A 19,335-nucleotide genomic window follows, 5' to 3' on the forward strand; every position below is an offset into this window, starting at 1 on the left:
ATTATAAACTAGCTATTTGATCAATACATAAATATTTGCTGTAGTTTTCATTTTCAAAGTTCAAATTTGGAGCTGTTGAAATGCCCATGTAAATTTGCTGATGCTAATCAGGAGCATGTCTATGGCAAATTCAATGTCAATTCGCATCGAGGCAGTGCATTTTGGAAAAGTGGAACCGTACATTACAGTCAAGCGTTTTCAATCATGCTTTGTTGGCATGGACAATTGCAATATTTCCTAGAGGCTAGAGTGACTGTTTCCCGGCCAAGTGTTTGAGCAGGTGTTTAGTCTACAATGAGCAACAAAGGTATTGAAACATGACACTATTTGGTTACATGTGAATTGACACCCGGAAGCACCGACATAATTCGGTCATGCCCTCCAAATATTTAATTCAATGAAATGATTCAAATGCCATGTAAAATTAGTTTCAAAATGTATGACTATTTGCAAGGTTATGTGAGACCATTTACGATACATTGTTAGCGCATGTATCCAAAAACTACATAGCGCACACAAAAAATGTTGTTTAGTTTACTTTTTTGGTTTAGTTTCATGTTTAGTTTCACTGCACAAGGACCGAGGAAAAAACCTGTGACATTGTCCATTATAGTCCATGTGCATCGGGTTCAAATCGGGCAGTAACCCATCAAATCTACCCAATGGAGCTGCGGTAAGAATCAATCAATCAATCAAAGTTTATTTATATAGCCCTGTAGAGGTTGCCCTCTAATGGGTACTTCGGACCACCACACACTGCCAGGAGAGCCCGGAATTCGGGGTATAACACTGTTTTATTTTCATCAAATAGTGCAAGTCTTTTGCTTTCCAGCAAACTGTCTTTCTCTCCTGCGTCCACATTTAGCAGCACCTCCAACTCCAACTACGTCTCTCTTCCCGGCTGCTGCTAATAAAGGCGACAGGTGATTAGATAACAAGGCCCACCTGGGTCATCTACGCGCCTGTCGCTGTCTTCGAGGCCGGTCCTGACACATCCCGTTCCACGGCAGGCCCTCAGGCCACGCCCCCTCCACAAGCCCTAAATCACAAAGGGCTGCACAAGCCACAATGACATCCTCGGCTCAGATCCCACATCAGGGCAAGAAAAAACTCAACCCAATGGGATACAATGAGAAACCTTGTCGGGGACCGCAGATGTGGAGAGCCCCCCTTCCTGGGCGACCGGTGCAATGAACGTCGAGTGGATCTAGTTGATAGTGTGAGAGTCCAGTCCATAGTGGGGCCAGCAGGAGATCATCTTGAGTGGAGACAAGTAAGCAGTGCAGAGACGTCCCCAACTGATGCACAGATGAGTGGTCCACCCCCCATGTACCGACTTTGAACAGCTAGCGCCTCATCTGTGGTCACCTAATAACCTCTCCATGCAGGAGAGGGGGGCACAGCAGAAAAAAGACGGCAGATCAACTGGTCTAAAAAGGGGGTCTATTTAAAGGCTCGTGTGTACAAATGAGTTTTAAGATGGGACTTAAATGCTTCTACTGGGGTAGCATCTCTTGCTGTTACCGAAAAAGGGTAGTTGAAGAATATTGTACAAAGTGATTGTTTTTTTTTCAAATCAAGACTCAAGCTAGCATGTTCAGTGCTCTACACTGAGTGACATTCTCCTTTAAGTTTTTTCCTCGTTGTTTGTTTTCGGTTTGGGGGGGGTGGGGAGGATGACACCCCTGTTATGTGAGCACACTTTGTCTCTTGGCCGGTGCTTTTGTCAGCAAGACTCCCGAGATGATTAGCTGATCAATGAATGGCATCTTGCTGGGGAGAAAAAGTCTTCTTTTGGCAGCCCATTTTGGTCATTTACCACCGACTGTGGTGCCTTCGGAACGCCTTGACATTTGATATAAATCTTTTTGGAAAAGGTTCCAATCAGTGTATCCAGGATGCTTGGAAGGCTCCCTCCTCCCCTTGACATTGACAAACGCCTAAAGAGTGATAAGACGCAGTTGGAGACACAGGATTTTTATTTTTTTTTTAAAGTAACACAAATCCGCTCTTTATACTGCATACCCTGCTCAGTGTGGAAAGCAACCGACAGCCTGAACAGACTGACAGCTGCGTTAGAACCACTACATTAACAATATTCATTTTTTTCACGTTCCTGTCTGCTTTGTTCCATGCTAAAATTACAAATTAGGTCGCCCGTCAGGAAAAAAAATAGAGTGCAATTACTGCAACATAACTTGAAGCTATTAAACTCTTCACAGGTTAATTCTCCCAAAAGCTCTCATGTACCCTGAGCAAAGAGGCTAAATGAAACCTCTCGCATTGAGATAGTCGGGTTGTTAATCTGCAAAAGGAAGCCTTATTGATTTGTATCTATGAAGGTAGTGCAGATGCTAACCGTGACCATATATGACCTCTACGTTGCATTGTGACTCAGTTTTAAAATTGGTGCTTTCATTACGTGCTCCTTACATAATGAAGTAACACTGACCTTGGACTACGTTAAATATTTTATTTTTATTATTATTCAGCTACTTGACAGCGTGTTTCTAACATGTTTTGCATACACTTTTCACATCAATACAACGCTGCCTTTGGCAACTTTTATCTTCCCAGTATGAATTCATCAAAACAGGTTAGGGATCAACGAGAGCCCATGACATCCTTTTTTAAATAGTGATAGACATGTCCTTACCTTTTTCTAATAGAATAATAATAATGCATACATTTTATTTAGTATAGCGCTTTTCAGAGCACTCAAAAACGCTTTACAGGACAACAAATCAAAATATAAAACAGTTTAAAGTAATAATACAAAATACAGGAAATATAAAAGCAGTACATTGTAAAATACATAATAATACAGGACAATTACAAGACACAGAACACTAATCACTGTTAAAAGCAGATCTGAATAGGTGTGTTTTGAGAAGGCTTTTGAAGGTGGGAAGGTCTGGGCAGTCACAGATGGGTTTGGGAAGAATGTTCCAGAGGGTGGGAGCAGTGATGAAGAAGGCTCTGTCACCCCAGGTCCAGACCTTGGTTCTGAGTGTTGGGGAGAGGAGGTTGGCGTCAGAGGAGCGGAGGCTTCGTGAAGGGGTATGGCGGTGAAGCAGGTTGGTGAGGTAGCAGGGGGCCTGGTTGTGGAGTGCTTTGTGGGTGAGGAGGAGGATTTTAAAGTGGATCCGGTGAGGAACGGGGAGCCAGTGGAGTTTCTGGAGGACTGGGGTGATGTGCTTTATATTGTTTCAGCGAGTTTCGGACGAGAGTTGCAACTCTAGGAGAAGAAGTGCCAGATCTCTTCATTCTGCTGTCTTGTCGGAACATTGTGTTTAAATACCATTTCTTATAGACCCCCTCTCCTGGTGGGTCAAACCTTGATGCCGATCAGTCCGGCCAACACCCAGTTTATTTACTTGAGAGTCAACCTGTGATGATTTGGGTCCGGTGACCTCCGAGCTCTATCCTCTGTCCCTTTGTGTGGAACTTAAACCAGATGTTGCTAAGGTCTTTAATCTTCTTTTCTAAACCCGACACCTACATTCTTGTGATTCCCTCTTCCTTGGGAATTACCCGAAGGCCAGGGATGGACACGTGCACTTTGACTTTAGTAGAAAACTGTTTTTAACGGATTATGTGACCAACTGCAAACACAAGCTACTTCCAATCCTATCAGAAAATTACACCTGATAAAATTAACCCCACATGCAAATACTCTTAAGATGTATTATATTATTATTATGTCTAAATTAAAGATTTAGCACTTTGTACATTTACATTTACAGGATACCTTAATTGTTTTTGGGGTTTGTGTTAAAGCATTAGTCTAGTTAACTTTTGGCTAACAACATGTTTTCTTGTATTTTTGTGTCTTTTCAGACATTGAGAGGTTATGTCTATGTGCTTCATTGTAAACTGCATGGGAATGAACCATGCTGTGTTTTTAAGTGCGTAGGAACTGGTTGCAAGTAGCTATTTAACAGTTACGGAGCATTTCAAGGTTTATTTTTATCAGCTCGCTAAATTGCGGAATTAAGACCATGTTGTGAGTTGTCCAGTGAAAGGTTGTACAAATACTTTTAAGTTAATATCCCCATGTGCTGCTCACATGTCTCGGAAACACAAGCATGTTGCAGATACTAGTAGTGGTGTCAGGGCAGCACAGTGACGCAGTAGTTAACGCTCCTCATGCCCTCACACTGAGGAGGTTCTGGGGACGATTCCTGGGTTTGGGGTCTTTCTGTGTTCCCTTTAAGTATTTTGGCTTCCTCTCACTGTCTAAAGATATGCACCCGGGGATAGGCTGATTGACAACACTAAAATTGGCCCTAATTGTACTGTAAATGTTATAGTTTTTTAGGTTAACAAATTATCCGTTTTTTTCATAATAATTTACCCTAAGCAAAAACAGCTCACTGTAAAATGATTGAATTCAACATCAACATACTGTAATGTCCTGAATATTGTGACTGTATTTTTTATGGTGACTTCCTAGCAACCACAGCTGCCGGTATTTTGCTGTAAATTGTGCATTTTTACAGTGCAGATTTTTTGCATGCGCTTTAAAATGGTGATTATGTTAAAATGGTTGTGCTTATGATGATTGTAATCTACATGTGAAACACTTCCTTTTGGTCTAGATCAGGGGCTCTTAGTCTTTTTGACCTTGGGGGCAAACTTTTCCTCGATAGAGGGGCCTGGGACCCACTAAAATATTAACACTGAGTTAGTAATCTTACTCTTAATTTGTATCATATTCAGGGCTTATATCTAAACTACTTAACATTTTATAGGTTTATCACATAGATTATTAAAGTTTAGGTCAGGTTTATTATAAAAATAAATACTAATCAAATATACTGGAATAGATAGGACTCATAAAAACTGATGAAAAATAAATGTACATAGAATTTACCCAGTGCTCAAGTAAATACGCTGTTATTTAATGATATAAAAGAACAATATATATGTTTCTTAGATAAAGTGTCATTAATATTTAAGCGCAAATGAAAATACAGCTTCATCCCTTTAGTCATATTTTTTGTGCTTAAGAAACTTCTCTATGACTTTAGTTACAGACTTCTTCTGTTTGTTTGAGATTATCATTACTGCCACAGGTGGTGGGAAAATGTATTACAACTGAGTTCCCATATGGACCACGCCTGAGAAACAGATATTTTTTGGCAGTCCTCCAGGTGGCGCATGCTGTCCAGCAATGGGCCCAGGCCCGATGGTTAAACACTGGTCTGGATAAAATATATTGGATATGCTTTGGTGCAAATTTTGCATAAATCTTGCTCCACGGTCACTTTCATAACACGTTTTTTGAATCTGGCTGCAAGATGTTCGATTCTGGAGGCGTTCCCAGATTGCAAATGAAACCACGCTCCATGTTCTCCAAAAGTATCAACATGTCTCTGTTGAAAATGTACAGTTTAAAGATATATCTTGAAGTTTGTCACTGCTATATTTTTCCAGACATGGTCAAAAATAAACCTCATAAACTTTATGAATATTCACTAAAGATTCATAGGTCACCAAATTAGGTACACCGATTCAGACTCTGCATAAAAAAACTGCTTTTAGCAGCTTTTATGTCACTGCATGTCGCATTATCATTATGCGCAAGATTTGATGAAAATTACACTTTATCCTACATTTTTTTCTGTTTCCTCATAGCCTCTCTGGCTGAGAGCTTGTTTCATGTCGAAATACAGTCTTGGTCAAAAGTTTATATACACTTGTGAAGGACATAATGTATACTTTTGACCCAGCAGATTTGGTCACATTTTCAGTAGACCCATAATAAATTCATAAAAGAACCAAACTTCATGAATGTTTTTTGTTACCAACAAGTATGTGCTCCAATCACTCTCTCACAAAAAAATTAGAGTTGTAGAAATTATAGGAACCTCCAGACAGCCATGACATTATGTTCTTTACAAGTGTATGTAAACTTTTGACCACGACTGTAAGTACGTCCATCTCGCTGTGACAACACGACTCATCCTGATGAGGCATTTAAAACTGCAACCAAGCTCAGGCCCAGATGCATGAATCTCATGATTTGACACTTTGGCATCATTTAACTCGAATATCCAACATTATAACAACACCTATAAGACATAAAAAAACAAAAAATAATCTTAGCCCCTACCCCTTCCCGGCCTTCCCCATTAAGTTAATAAAAGTCATACTTTGTACTTCATTACCGTGCTCATTAGAAACAGTTGGTAAAGTGTTAATTTTACTCTATTCAAACACAGTGTTACTGTTCAAACTGTGTGTAATGTTACAGTGGCCAAAAATATTAAATCATCTTGTTAAATAAAGTTAAAGTACCACTGATAGTCACACACACACCAGGTGTGGTGAAATTAACCTCTGCATTTGACCCACCCCCTTGTATCACCCACGGGGAGGTGAGGGGAGCAGTGAGCAGCAGCGATGGCCACGCTCAAGAATCATTTTAGTGATTTAACCCCCAATTCCAACCCTAAATGCTGAGTGAGGGAGGTAATGAGCCCCATTTTTATAGTCTTTGGTATGACTCGGCCGGGGTTTGAACTCACGAGCTACCGATCCCAGGGCGGACAGGTTTAATAATACCTCTACATTGTTTGTAATGAATACTAAGGCCTACTACGGTACTGTATTTTAATGTTGGTCATTATGGTGGTACTTGGAGAGCCACGTTTTTTCTAAGATGGTACTTGGCGAATCCAAGCAATGATAAAAGGAAACAACTTGACTCGTCTCCTCTCAATGTAGCATATTTTGGACAGTATACGGTGCAGTCGTCCAAAACCGCCTTTAGGAAAAAGTGCAGAGGACATGTCGCCCTTTTCACCCCCCCCCCCCCCCCCCCCCAGATGACCTTCTTGCTCGTTTCTTCTGTAATTGTCGACTTTGTGTGTTTCAAATGACCACTCATGCAGGAACAATACAAGCTAGGTTGCAACTTGCAAGGGAAAACATGGCCTGGGTTTTCAGTGATGTTGGCGTTCTCGACATGAACAAGTGGAACGGATTTATAATGACGACCTCTCTACCGTTCCACCGTGGTTATATTTCAGTAAAGAATGTCCGTTTTTTTAGGATAAGACTGGATAGATTTGTATTTATTCCACAATGGAGAAAAGTTGTGGTTGCAATGCAGAATTTACATGCAAAAGTAAACTGTAACGACAAACTAACATTTTTTAATAACTAATACATACTGGGCATTAAACATTTGCACTATGTATAGATAAATCATAAAAGAAAAGTCGTAACACCCATATTGCACACTTAGCTTAAGTTTTTCACAATAACAAAAAAGCAGTTTACAGTAATCACTTAAGTGTTGTAAAATCTTATAGCTGTAGGTAGGGAAGATCTGTGGTAGCGCTTCTCCCTGCACTGTGGATCTAAAAAACCGACATCAATCTCTAAAGGATATCACCACATGGGCTCAGGAACACTTCAGAAAACCACTGTCACTAAATACAGTTTGTCGCTACATCTGTAAGTGCAAGTTAAAGCTCTACTATGCAAAGCGAAAGCCATTTATCAACAACATCCAGAAACGCAGCCGGCTTCTCTGGGCCCGAGATCATCTAAGATGGACTCATGCAAAGTGGAAAACTGTTCTGTGGTCTGACGAGTCCACATTTCAAATAGTTTTTGGAAATATTCGACATCGTGTCATCCGGACCAAAGGGGAAGCGAACCATCCAGACCGTTATCGACGCAAAGTTCAAAAAGCCAGCATCTGTGATGGTGTGGGGGTGTATTAGTGCCCAAGGCATGGGTAACTTACACATCTGTGAAGGCACCATTAATGCTGAAAGGTACATACAGGTTTTGGAACAACATATCTTTTTCATGGACGCCCCTGCTTATTTCAGCAAGACAATGCCAAGCCACATTCAGCACGTGTTTCAACAGCGTGGCTTTGTAAAAAAGAGTGCAGGTACTCTCCTCGTCCGTCTGCAGTCCAGACCTGTCCCCCATCGAAAATGTGTGGCGCATTATGAAGCGTAAAATACGACAGCGGGGATCCCGGACTGTTGAACGACTGAAGCTCTACATAAAACAAGAATGGGAAAGAATTCCACTTTCAATACTTCAACAATTAGTTTCCTCAGTTCCCAATCGTTTATTGAGTGTTGTTAAAAGAAAAGGTGATGTAACACAGTGGTGAACATGCCCTTTCCCAACTACTTTGGCACGTGTTGCAGCCATGAAATTCTAAGTTAATTATTATTTGCAAAAAAAAAAATAAAGTTTATGAGTTTGAACATCAAATATCGGCCCTGTGATGAGGTGGCAACTTGTCCAGGGTGTACCCCACTTTCCGCCCGATTGTAGCTGAGATAGGCTCCAGCACCCCCCACGACCCCAAAGGGATTAAGCGGTAGAAAATGGATGGATGGATGGACATCAAATATCTTGTCTTTGTAGAGCATTCAATTGAATATGGGTTGAAAAGGATTTGCAAATCATTGTACTCCATTTATATTTACATCTAACACAATTTCTCAACTCATATGGAAACGGGGTTTGTATGTTCCTCTGCAAGATTCTATTTGTAAATGCAGACTTTTTGACACAGCTGTTGGATTTTCTAGACTTTGCCGCAGTTGGAGTCAGTGTGCAAAAACCTACCCTGAGTCTTTCATTTGTGCTTCAGGGGTGACGTTTTTTTTTTGTGTGCAGCTTGAGTGTGTGTGTGTGTGTGTGTGTGTGTGTGTGTGTGTGTGTGTGTGTGTGTGTGTGTGAGCACTGAGCAGATAAGATAGTAGCTGTGGAGAAGGTGGGCGTGCAGGAGGGGTGGCTTTGAGCCCTCTCTCCCTGTGTGTGTGTGTCGGCGTGTGAAAAAGCGAGAACAAGAACAAGCGATAGCTAAGGTTTAAGCGAGGCACGGACGCCAGGGGAAATGTTTTGTTACTGTGGGAGTTTTCCACGGGATGTCGAGCGGCCGGGTGATCTGTGAAGTGCACTCCAGCAGGTCGACAGCTGGGAAGGTGTGATGTTGGAGCGTCGACGTAGGAGTGGCGCGAGGCCCGCGTGGGCGGACGTTGGGCGGTTCTGCTATTTCGGGATCGCTGTTCCAGTGCCTGACAGCGACCACAGCAGTGGTGCTGCATGCTCGAATAAACCCTTCCCTGCATGGAGCACTAATAACGCGGGACATGGTGCATATATTACAAGTCAGGGGGATCCAGTTTAACTGCTAATACATTCAAATAAGCACTCTCGTCTGTATTGCATAATTGAATGTGCAACATCAAATTTTGATGTTGAGTGATAGGCAGCAGAACTGGACAAAAGGGGACTTTAAATATCTCATGAAAAAAAGTAATACGTCTGCCTTCTTTTCTTCCTTCTCCTTCATTTCCTGTTTCCAACATGACTTCTATCCTCCCGTCATTCAACTCTCCTTTGGTCTTAATCCCCCCCCTAAATGCTCCACGCCGGCATCTTCATCTCCCTTCTTATCTTCCCCCTCCCGCCCCGCTGCCACTTCCTCCTCTCCAAATCTGTCGCCGTCCTTCTCTTTTATTTTTTTCTGTCTGTCTCTCGCAGGCACGACCAGTCGACGCTGCTCTTTGGATCACCGCGGTATGGCCTTCTGGGAGCCGCCGAGCTATGCCAGATGCATAACAAATGAATTCAGATACTTGCAGCAATCAGTAAGTGCAAAGTCAGCTCCCTCCCACAGCCTTTATTCCCAACGCATTAAAATCCACCCCACGCCCAAAGCATCCGTTCTTGTTGCAGCGTGACCAAACATAGAGGAAAACTGTACCTTTAAGTAATACATCGTTAGCACTTTGCCATGTCTCCGTTTGTTTTGTTGTCATATTGGACACGTTCAGTCCTCCAAAGATGCTGTACTTTTTCTTTACCGAATTTTCCGGACCATAGGGCGCGCCGGATTATAAGGCGCACTGCCGATGAGCGCGTATAGTCAGGTCTATTTTCATATAAAAGGTGCACCGCATTATAGGGCCCATTAAAGGGGTCTTTTTTTTTTTTCTTTGGTCAAAATGTTGCATAGATTATGTTTTACAGATCATCTTCAAGCCGCTTTCTGACAGTCGCTTCAGGATGCGCCGTTTTGTGGGCGGTCTTATTTACGTGGCTCATCTTCGGCAGCGTCTTCTCCCCGTCATCTTTGTTGTAGCAGTGTAGCGTGCAAGGACGGGAGTGGAAGAAGTGTCAAAAGATGGAGTTAACTTTTAATGACATTCAGACTTTACTTAAATCAATAACAGAGCAGCATCTTCTCATCCGTGGCTCACTAGTGCAATAAAAACGCCGGAAATGTGTCCCGTGACAAACCGTCCGATCGGAACTCTCTAATAACTAAAGTTCCTTGAGTGAATAATGTAAACTCACTACACCGGCATGTTTTAGTGCTTTCATCGCGAGTTTACTGACAGATATAAGTAAGAACTTTACACTACTTTATAGTAGAAATGGCAACAGTGGAGGATGAATGTCCCATAACAAGAAGATAGAAACAAAGAAGAAGCTCATTGACTACAAAGGCGGACACGTGCACATTTTCAGGATTTATGCAGATCCCAAATACAGATCAGCAGGTACCAGAAGGTAAGAAAAGGTTATTTTGCATAATATTGCGAAACAAAGCGCCAGATAATATGTCTTACCGGTAACACGTTAGTATGGGGAACATATTCACCATTAATTAGTTGCGTATTAAAGTAACAAAGACTTAATTTAGAGTTATTAGGACACTAGGGAAACATATAAGGGTTAGGGTTAGGGTTAGGGTTAGGGTTACTAATAAGCAATAATTCTGAGGTTATTGAGGGAAGACTCTTAGTTAATGGCTTACTGGTTGTATAATAAGGCCATGCAGAATAAGACATTAATAAGTACTTAATAATGACTTATTAAGAGCCAATATTTTACTAATTTGCATGTTAATAAGCAACTAAATAATGGTGAATATGTTCCCCATACTAAAGTGTTACCGTCGGTATAGGGCGGTATAGCTCGATTGGTAGAGCGGCCGTGCCAGCAACTTGAGGGTTGCAGGTTCGATCCCCGCTTCCGCCATCCTAGTCACTTCCGTTGTGTCCTTGGGCAAGACACTTTACCCACCTGATCCCTGTGCCACCCACACTGCTTTAAATGTAACTTAGATATTGGGTTTCACTATGTAAAGCGCTTTGAGTCACTTGAGAAAAAGCGCTATATAAATGTAATTCACTTCACTTCACACTTCACCGTCTTGCCTTATACACACGCCAAATTAATACCGGTACTCGTATGTTGAAGCACAGTACAATACATTAATCGGTGAGGCTTCATAGCTTACCAAAGTCGTACTAAAACATTTTGACAGATTTTTGAGCGCCGTGTGTAATGTTCTATATTTTCAATGGAACATTTAAAATGTTGGTGTTGTTTACTTGAGTCATATTGCAGTCTAAACATATCTCTTATGTGTGACTGCCATCATATTGCAGTCTACACGTATATCTTATGTGTGACTGCCATCTACTGGTCACACTTATCAGCTTCGAGGTCCCTAAGCACAACCAAAATTATTCCGTACATTAGGCGTACCGGGTTGTAAGTCCCACTGTCGAGTTTTGATAAAATTAAAGCATTTTAAGTGTGCTTTGTGGTCCGAAAAATACGGTAGTTTTTTTTTTTTTTTTACTTTTAATGATAGAAAATACAACGTTCACAGTAATCCAGAAGTATGTATGTAAAATACAGTGCATTATTTTTTCCTGTAATTTACTAGGACAAACACGAGCAAACACCAGTGTGTTACATTATCATATACAGAACACAATTACACACAAATCAAGCAAGTAACTTTTAATCTGTGAATGGAGACCATTTTCCTGTTAAGGAGATCTATGAAGATTTCCATCTACTGGACATTTAAAACATGTTCTTGTAGTCTTGATCAGTGGTTCTCAAGTTTGTTTTTTTCACCAAGTACCGCCTTAGGAAAAAATTAATTTTCTAAATGACACTATAATGACCGATAATAAAATACAGTAGCATTGTAGGCCTAAGTATTCATTAAAAACAAGGTAGAGGTTTTATTTAACAAGTACATTTAAGATTTATGGCCACAGTAACATTACACATAGTTTGAACAGTAACACCGTGTTTTAATATAAAACACTGTACTTTGCATACCACTAGATGGAGCCCGTGTACACAGTTCGAGAATCCCTGGTGTAGAAAATATGTATTGGCTATGCTTTAGTGTACATCTTGTTCCTCAGTTGCTTTTGTAACCCGTGCTTTGAGATCGTCCGCCAGATGTTGGTTTGTGGAGGCAATCCCAGAGCCCTCTCCAAAAGGTTCCAAATGTATCTTTTGAAAAAATGTACACAATTGAATATACATCGCTATTTTTTTCCAAAACTTAATCAAAATTAACCTCATAAACATTATATAGATTCACCCGGCCACAACATTATTTAGAGCTGCACACTCTCCAAACGATACAGACCTTCATAAAAAAGTTGTTTTAGCAGCATTTATGTCTCTGTTATTATGCGATTTGATGAAAATAATATTTTATCCTATCTTTTTTTGCGTTTCGTACAACTCAGCTGGCCTCATACAGAGCTCCTCCCCCTCTGGCTGATAGATCTACGTAATGTCCGAATAAGTATGTCCACCTCGCTGTGAAATCACGTCGCCAGACTGCAAAACACCGCGGGCAGAGGCCTCCAAAACTGTGTATAATCTCACGCCAAACACAAGTATCCGACATTGCAATATTTATAAGTCTGAAAAGACTAAATGCATCATAGGTACCCTTTTAAAAAGGTTGAGCGCTGGAAAAAGAGCAATTTATAGGAGCTAAGCTGTATAGCTCTCCCTGTGAATGTACTGTACATTTATGCACACAGACCTTGTGCATTGATGGGAAATGCCATTTTAGTTCTGCCTAAGCGTGTCTTCTGCTCCAGTTATCTTCTTTTATTCACATCGGCTCATTTCGAGACATCCGCAAGAGCCAACACAATTGAGTCTGGCGCGGATATTCGCCGCCACTTCTTTGGGAGCATAGGCCTCATTTCTCATTTCATACACCTCATTTCCTTCCTGTGTGAACGCCCATGGTGTGTCTGTCAAATGTTGCGAAGGACGCCGATGCCCCAAGTTTTGTCCTCTCCTGTTTTTGGAGGTTCAGGGGCACCTTGCGAAAGGTCAGAGGATGCTGGCGGGAGACGGCATGTCCCAGGTGACCAAAAACCTACTGGACCTCACCCAGAGGAAGAACTTCTATGCCGGTGACCTGTTGTCTTCTGTGGAGATCCTTCGCAACGTGACTGAAACCTTCAAGCGGGCCAGCTATGAGCCGTCTTCAGATGATGTGCAGGTAAATTGGAAAACCACGAGCACTGTTTCACTTGTTACTAGGGTTGTACGGTATACCGGTATTAGTATAGTACCGCGATACTAAGGAATCGTATTCGGTACTATACCGCGTCTAAAAAGTACCGCCCCCCGTCGTCACGTTGTGTCATTGCTGGTTTACAAGCAGAGGAGCATGTTCGGCAGCGCACAATCACCGAGTACTTACAATCAGACAAAGTGTGTAGACAGAAAAGGGAGAACGGACGCATTTTGGCTTAAAAACTAACGATAAAGGTGAAGTTATAACACTGAAACGCCCTCAGGAAGAGGTGCTTTAAGACATGGCTAGCTACAGTAGCTAGTGGCTAAAGTCTATCTGCAGTCTGCAGTGTTTTAGCTACTTCTAAATCACTAATCTTCACCTCCATGGCGACAAATAAAGTACGTTTCTTACAGGTATCATCCCTGCAGAACGAGGAATAGCTAAACATGCTTCACTACACACAAATGTAAACAAACACCATTGGTGGATCTACATCGAACATCCATTGTAATGATACCAAGTACAGTACGTCGATATTTTTTAGCATCACAAAAACTTATTTCGTTTTTTTTTTTTTTTATATTATGTTCATAAACTCAGGAAATATGTCCATGGACACATGAGGACTTTGAATATGACCAATTTATGATCCTGTAACGACTTGGTATCGGATTGATACCCAAATTTGTGGTATCATCCAAAACTAATGTAAAGTATCTAAACAACAGAAGAATAAGTGATTATTACATTTTAACAGAAGTGTAGATAGAACATGTTAAAAGAGAAATTAAGCAGATATTTGGTACTTTAACTTTAACTTATATTAACAGTAAATGAACAAGTAGATTAATAATGTATTTTCTACCACTTGTCCCTCATAATTTTGACAATATAATAGAATGGAAAATGACACAATATGTTACTGCATATGTCATAATATCTCACAATATTATGTCAGACCCACTCGACATCCATTGCTTTCGGTCTCCCCTGGGGGGGGGGGGGGGTTACCCACATATGCGGTCCTCTCCAAGGTTTCTCATAGTCATTCACATCGACGTCCCACTGGGGTGAGTTTTTCCTTGCCCTTATGTGGGCTTTGTACCGAGGATGTCGTTGTGGCTTGTGCAGCCCTTTGAGACACTTGCGATTTAGGGCTATATAAATAAAGATTGATTGATTGATTGATGTCAGCAGCTAAATTAGGAGCCTTTGTTTGCTTACTTTCTACTAAAAGACAAGTTGTCTTGTATGTTCACTATTTTATTTAGGGACAAACCTGCAATAAGAAACATATGTTTAATGTACCGTAAGATTTTTTGTTAAAATAAAGCCAATAATGCAATTTTAAAGTTAAAGTTAAAGTACCAATGATTGTCACACACACACTAGGTGTGGCGAAATTATTCTCTGCATTTGACCCATCACCCTTGATCACCCCCTGGGAGGTGAGGGGAGCAGTGGGCAGCAGCGGTGGCTGCGCCCGGGAATCATTTTGGTGATTTAACCCCCAATTCCAACCCTTGATGCTGAGTGCCAAGCAGGGAGGTAATGGGTCCCATTTTTTTTTTTTATAGTCTTTGGTATGACTCGGCCGGGATTTGAACTCCCAACCTACCGATCTCAGGACGGACACTCTAACCACTAGGCCACTGAGTAGGTTTTGTGGTCTCCTTTATTTAGAAAAGTACCAAAAAGTACCGGTACCAAAATATTGGTATCGGGACAACACTACTTGTTACAGAAAGGTACTTGGCTTAGGTACAGTATGGACAGTACCGTGTGAGGGTTTCTCAACTGGTCTCAGCCTGCTACCCACAAAATCCCCATGGTCATTAAATCGTGACCCCCTTTTAGTGAAGTCAAACCACGTCATGATTTTTAATAGCCTCTGTCAGCATTTTAAACATAAACACCCAAGATCACACGTGGAAAGTGCATTTCAGAGCACATTATTAAGAAATGAGATCGTGCAAAAATGAGAAACATTTCAATCACTGTATACCTGTGCATTGATTACAGTATTTAGGAAGATGGCTATTGAAACATGTTTTTCTAAATATATAAACAAGTCACACATTGGTTACATATTAAAGGGAAACTGCACTTTGTTTTTAATTTTGCCTATCGTTCGCAATCATTATGATAGACATGACGACGCAAGGATTTTTTTTTAATGCCTTCTAAATATTAAAAAAACATAAATAAAAGTCTGTTTACAAAGGGAGCGCCAATATTCCGTGCAGAAAATCTGATAAATAACCATTCAAAAAGCGCCAACAATACCCCATTTACATTTTGTGACTTTAATATTAACAAAGTATTAGCGATATTGTTATTATAAGCGCTAACGCAGACAAACAATATATAGCGGCGACGTGATCACTTCCGTGTGTCCCTATGTTTACATCATCGAGTGGTCTGCTGTTTCCTTGCTTCCTTGCTCCCTGTAATTTACAGAGATCATAAATCATGTATCTCACCTGAAAAGTAGATGACTGAGAATATAATCCGACAAGTTGGGACACTTTGACAGCCATTTAGGACCTGAAACTGGCGAGAACGGCACGAAAAGTTCACAATGAACTGAACTGAATGAACGATTGGCAAAATTTCCAAAAAAGTGCAATTCCCCTTTAAATACAGTGTTTTAATGCAATTAAAACCGCCCCCCCTTGGGTCCCGATGGACCATTTAATGTGTTATTTTAGCACTGCTATTACTAGCATTTAGAACTCCACTTTAAATTAAGTGTTAATGAAAACTGCACTTTTTGGAATTTTGCCCATCAGCCACAATCCCTATGTGAGGCAAGAATGTCTTTCCCTTTTTTCTGCGTTTTAAATAGTGGAAAACTGCCAGCACAGGGCGGCGACCAATGCAGGTTATAGGGATTCACCTACTCCATCTAAAAATCCCTCCAAAAAAACATTTAAAAACCTCCAATAATATTTACACATACACAATGTGAGCATGTATGTAATGTAATGTAGTACCAGAGACATTCATGATAACATGTAATAATTACAGTATTTTAATCATGTTTTAGAATTGCCGGAACTTCTTTCCTGGGCGCATTGATTTCATACCGCGCAGAGCAACGAATGCTACTTCTGTCAACAACAACAACAACAACAACAACAACAGAATAATGCGTGTGTCCTATTTTTTCTTCCACTCGTCATAGCAGGCTTTGTGAAAGATTACTTTAGGACACAACTATAGTGAAACTCGTGTAAAGTTGTCAGGAATAGTTTGAAAAGGAGCATAGCAAAACATTCAGTTAAAATGTCTGCTCTGGAGGGACCGTTGTATCTTTCAGCACCAGACTTGTGCGTCCCGTTTAGATGAAGAATTCACAATTGTCCGAGGATGAAACATGTCATTGGGTCTAAATTGAGAACCAGTATGCATCAGTGGTTTCGGATATTTAGCTAGTAGGCCGGCTTATTGACACAACCTTCTACTATTGATGCGAGAGGCATGGTTTATAACCTAGAATTAACTTTTCAAAAATTCAAAGCTGATTCAACAGCAGCAGCTCCAGGAGATAGCTTACCCTATCTTGCTATAGTAGCCTGAGTCACTGTGAGCAAGGTGCAGTGCCAAAATAGTAGTTCCCCTCTGTTAACTCCTATAGTAAAAATTTTGTTATAGCTTAATTAATATGGAGGTCACAGTACATAAATTTAGCTTTTTTGGCAATTTGGTCTTTTGAGGACTTTATAGGTGAAATAGGCAAAATTCCCATTACCCGCATTGTTAGCCGCCTTGTGCGAACCTTTTTGTTTCTATTTAAAGGCAGAGTAAAGGGAAATTCATCAATGGTCTTGTAACACATAGGGATTGTTTTCCCTTTAACAAAAGTAAAGAACATCGTATTTGTGCTTATTTGTCTATCCGTTAGTCGGTTAGCCGACTATTTCCTAATTCATGGGGGGCGAAGAACAGTTGGTTGGTGCCATGAGGATTCTGGGAGTGGATATTTACATTGATGCCTTCAACGTTTATCCAGAGCCTCATCAAAATTTCATGGATTCATCCAAGGCCCAAGCGCCACCTTAGAGATGAGCGTTTGACTACATTTCCTTGATCGAGCATAGGAATGATTAACTATCACTGAATAATTTCATATGCTTTAAACCAGAGGTGTCAAACATACGTAAACAGGTTTTATCCGGCCCGCAGGATGAGTTTGCTAAGTATAAAAAAGAGCCGAAATTTTTGAATGAAAGAAACTGCTGTTCTAAATGTGTCCACTAGATGTTGCAATAGCAATTCTTTGTATCTTTGTAGATTATGCTACATATGTAAAAAAATAAATAAACCACATGATGTTTGTGCATCAGTCGAGGAAAATGAGCAAACTACATAATAACATCCTGTAATTTGATTTTGATACTAGTTTTTTTATCTTGATATATTGAAAATTAACACCAATGAGTTGCCTGGTGAACATTATCACATCATTTATTCAGAAAGTATAAATAACGACAAATAAAGGTAGAATACATGTACCGCAACATGTAAGTGTAAAAAAACAACAACAACCTTATGATTTCTACATTTTCAGAATGTGCTGGTTCTATTTCTAAACAAAGAAAACAATCTGAAGTTGTCTTTATTTTTAAGTTACCGTGCCGTGATTTTACCAGTCCGGCCCACTTTGGAGTACATTTTTCTCCATGTGGCCCCCCATCTAAAATTATTTTGACACCCCTGCTTTAAACATTTCCATGGGAGGATCTCACAATGTGCTGAACACCTGTTTTAATGCCATACTTGCCAACCCTCCCGAATTTTCCGGGAGACTCCCGAAATTCAGCGCCTCTCCCGAAAACCTCCTGGGACAAATATTCTCCCGAAAATCTCCCGATTTTCATGCGGACCTGAGTGAGGACAGCCTTTTTTCACGACGGGAGGACAACAGGGTGACAAGAACTAAATCATCCAGACGAGAGATAAATTGTATTATTATGTTTATCTTACCTAAAAATAAATATATTTATTAATTAAAATAAAATAAAAACCTAAATCAATTTTTACTATATTTTGCTAAAAACATCAAAATTAATTGTATTTTTATTTGTATTTTTTCTGACTCCTTATTACATCCAGCCATAGAATTATACATTAAAATAAACATATTTGAAATAATTAATTTTAAATGATCATAATAATTCATTTAAAATGACCATATTTAATTATTAAAATAATTGCTTGTTTATCAACAACTTTAGCATTTTATTCATTACATTTTGAAGCTCTCAGAAGCCAAGTTATGTTATATTCCTTAAGATTTATTTATGCAAGTTTGAAGTATCAATTATCTAAACACAGTTTTGTTTGCATATTTTCAGGATGTAGATATATATATATATATATATATATATATATATATATATATATATATATATATATATATATATATATATATATATATATATGAAATACTTGACTTGGTGAATTCTAGCTGTCAATATACTCCTCCCCTCTTAACCACGCCCTGCCCCACCCCCCACCTCCCGAAATCGGAGGTCTCAAGGTTGGCTAGTATGTTTAATGCCAGAGTTCCAGGTCTTGAGTTCTTCATGGACGTGTAGCTAAGTTTCCCATGGCTGTGGCCATTTTTCTTTAACTGGTTCAAAATGAATCAACAGTACCTCCACTGGCCAAGTAGTGTACCTCTAATAATTAATCAATAATCAATTCACAATAATCTAGACTTCTTAAAAATGTAATCATGCAGACGTTATCCATCCTACTGTGCACTGTTTTACTATTTACACAGACTGTCAATATAACAAAGCCAGTGGGAGCATAAGACTTTTGCACATCACTGCATGCCGTACAAAAAAAATAGATCATGATCTTCCCTCACCAACACGGTCACATCTTAGAGGAACGTCTGAGGCAGCGTGATGGCTGACAAACAAGCCCTTGGCTCTATTGTATTAAGAAGTCTCCTCCACATCCTA

At 40.1% G+C, this 19,335-nt stretch overlaps 1 protein-coding gene across 10 annotated transcripts in view; it reads left to right on the forward strand.

Annotated features, from left to right (window-relative positions):
• adgrb3 (adhesion G protein-coupled receptor B3) overlaps positions 1-19,335 on the forward strand; it is a 355,792-nt gene that overhangs the window by 203,481 nt on the left and 132,976 nt on the right. For 7 of the 10 annotated variants that reach the window (XM_061958821.1, XM_061958809.1, XM_061958771.1 and 4 more), the window contains 2 exons: positions 9,532-9,638; positions 13,139-13,336. In XM_061958821.1, the coding sequence (XP_061814805.1) occupies positions 9,532-9,638; positions 13,139-13,336 (305 nt within the window). The remainder of the gene's footprint in view (positions 1-9,531; positions 9,639-13,138; positions 13,337-19,335) is intronic. The other 3 variants (XM_061958801.1, XM_061958779.1, XM_061958788.2) reach the window with 2 other exon arrangements.

Source organism: Nerophis lumbriciformis, linkage group LG02 (genome assembly GCF_033978685.3).
Source record: "Nerophis lumbriciformis linkage group LG02, RoL_Nlum_v2.1, whole genome shotgun sequence".
NCBI lineage: Eukaryota > Metazoa > Chordata > Actinopteri > Syngnathiformes > Syngnathidae > Nerophis > Nerophis lumbriciformis.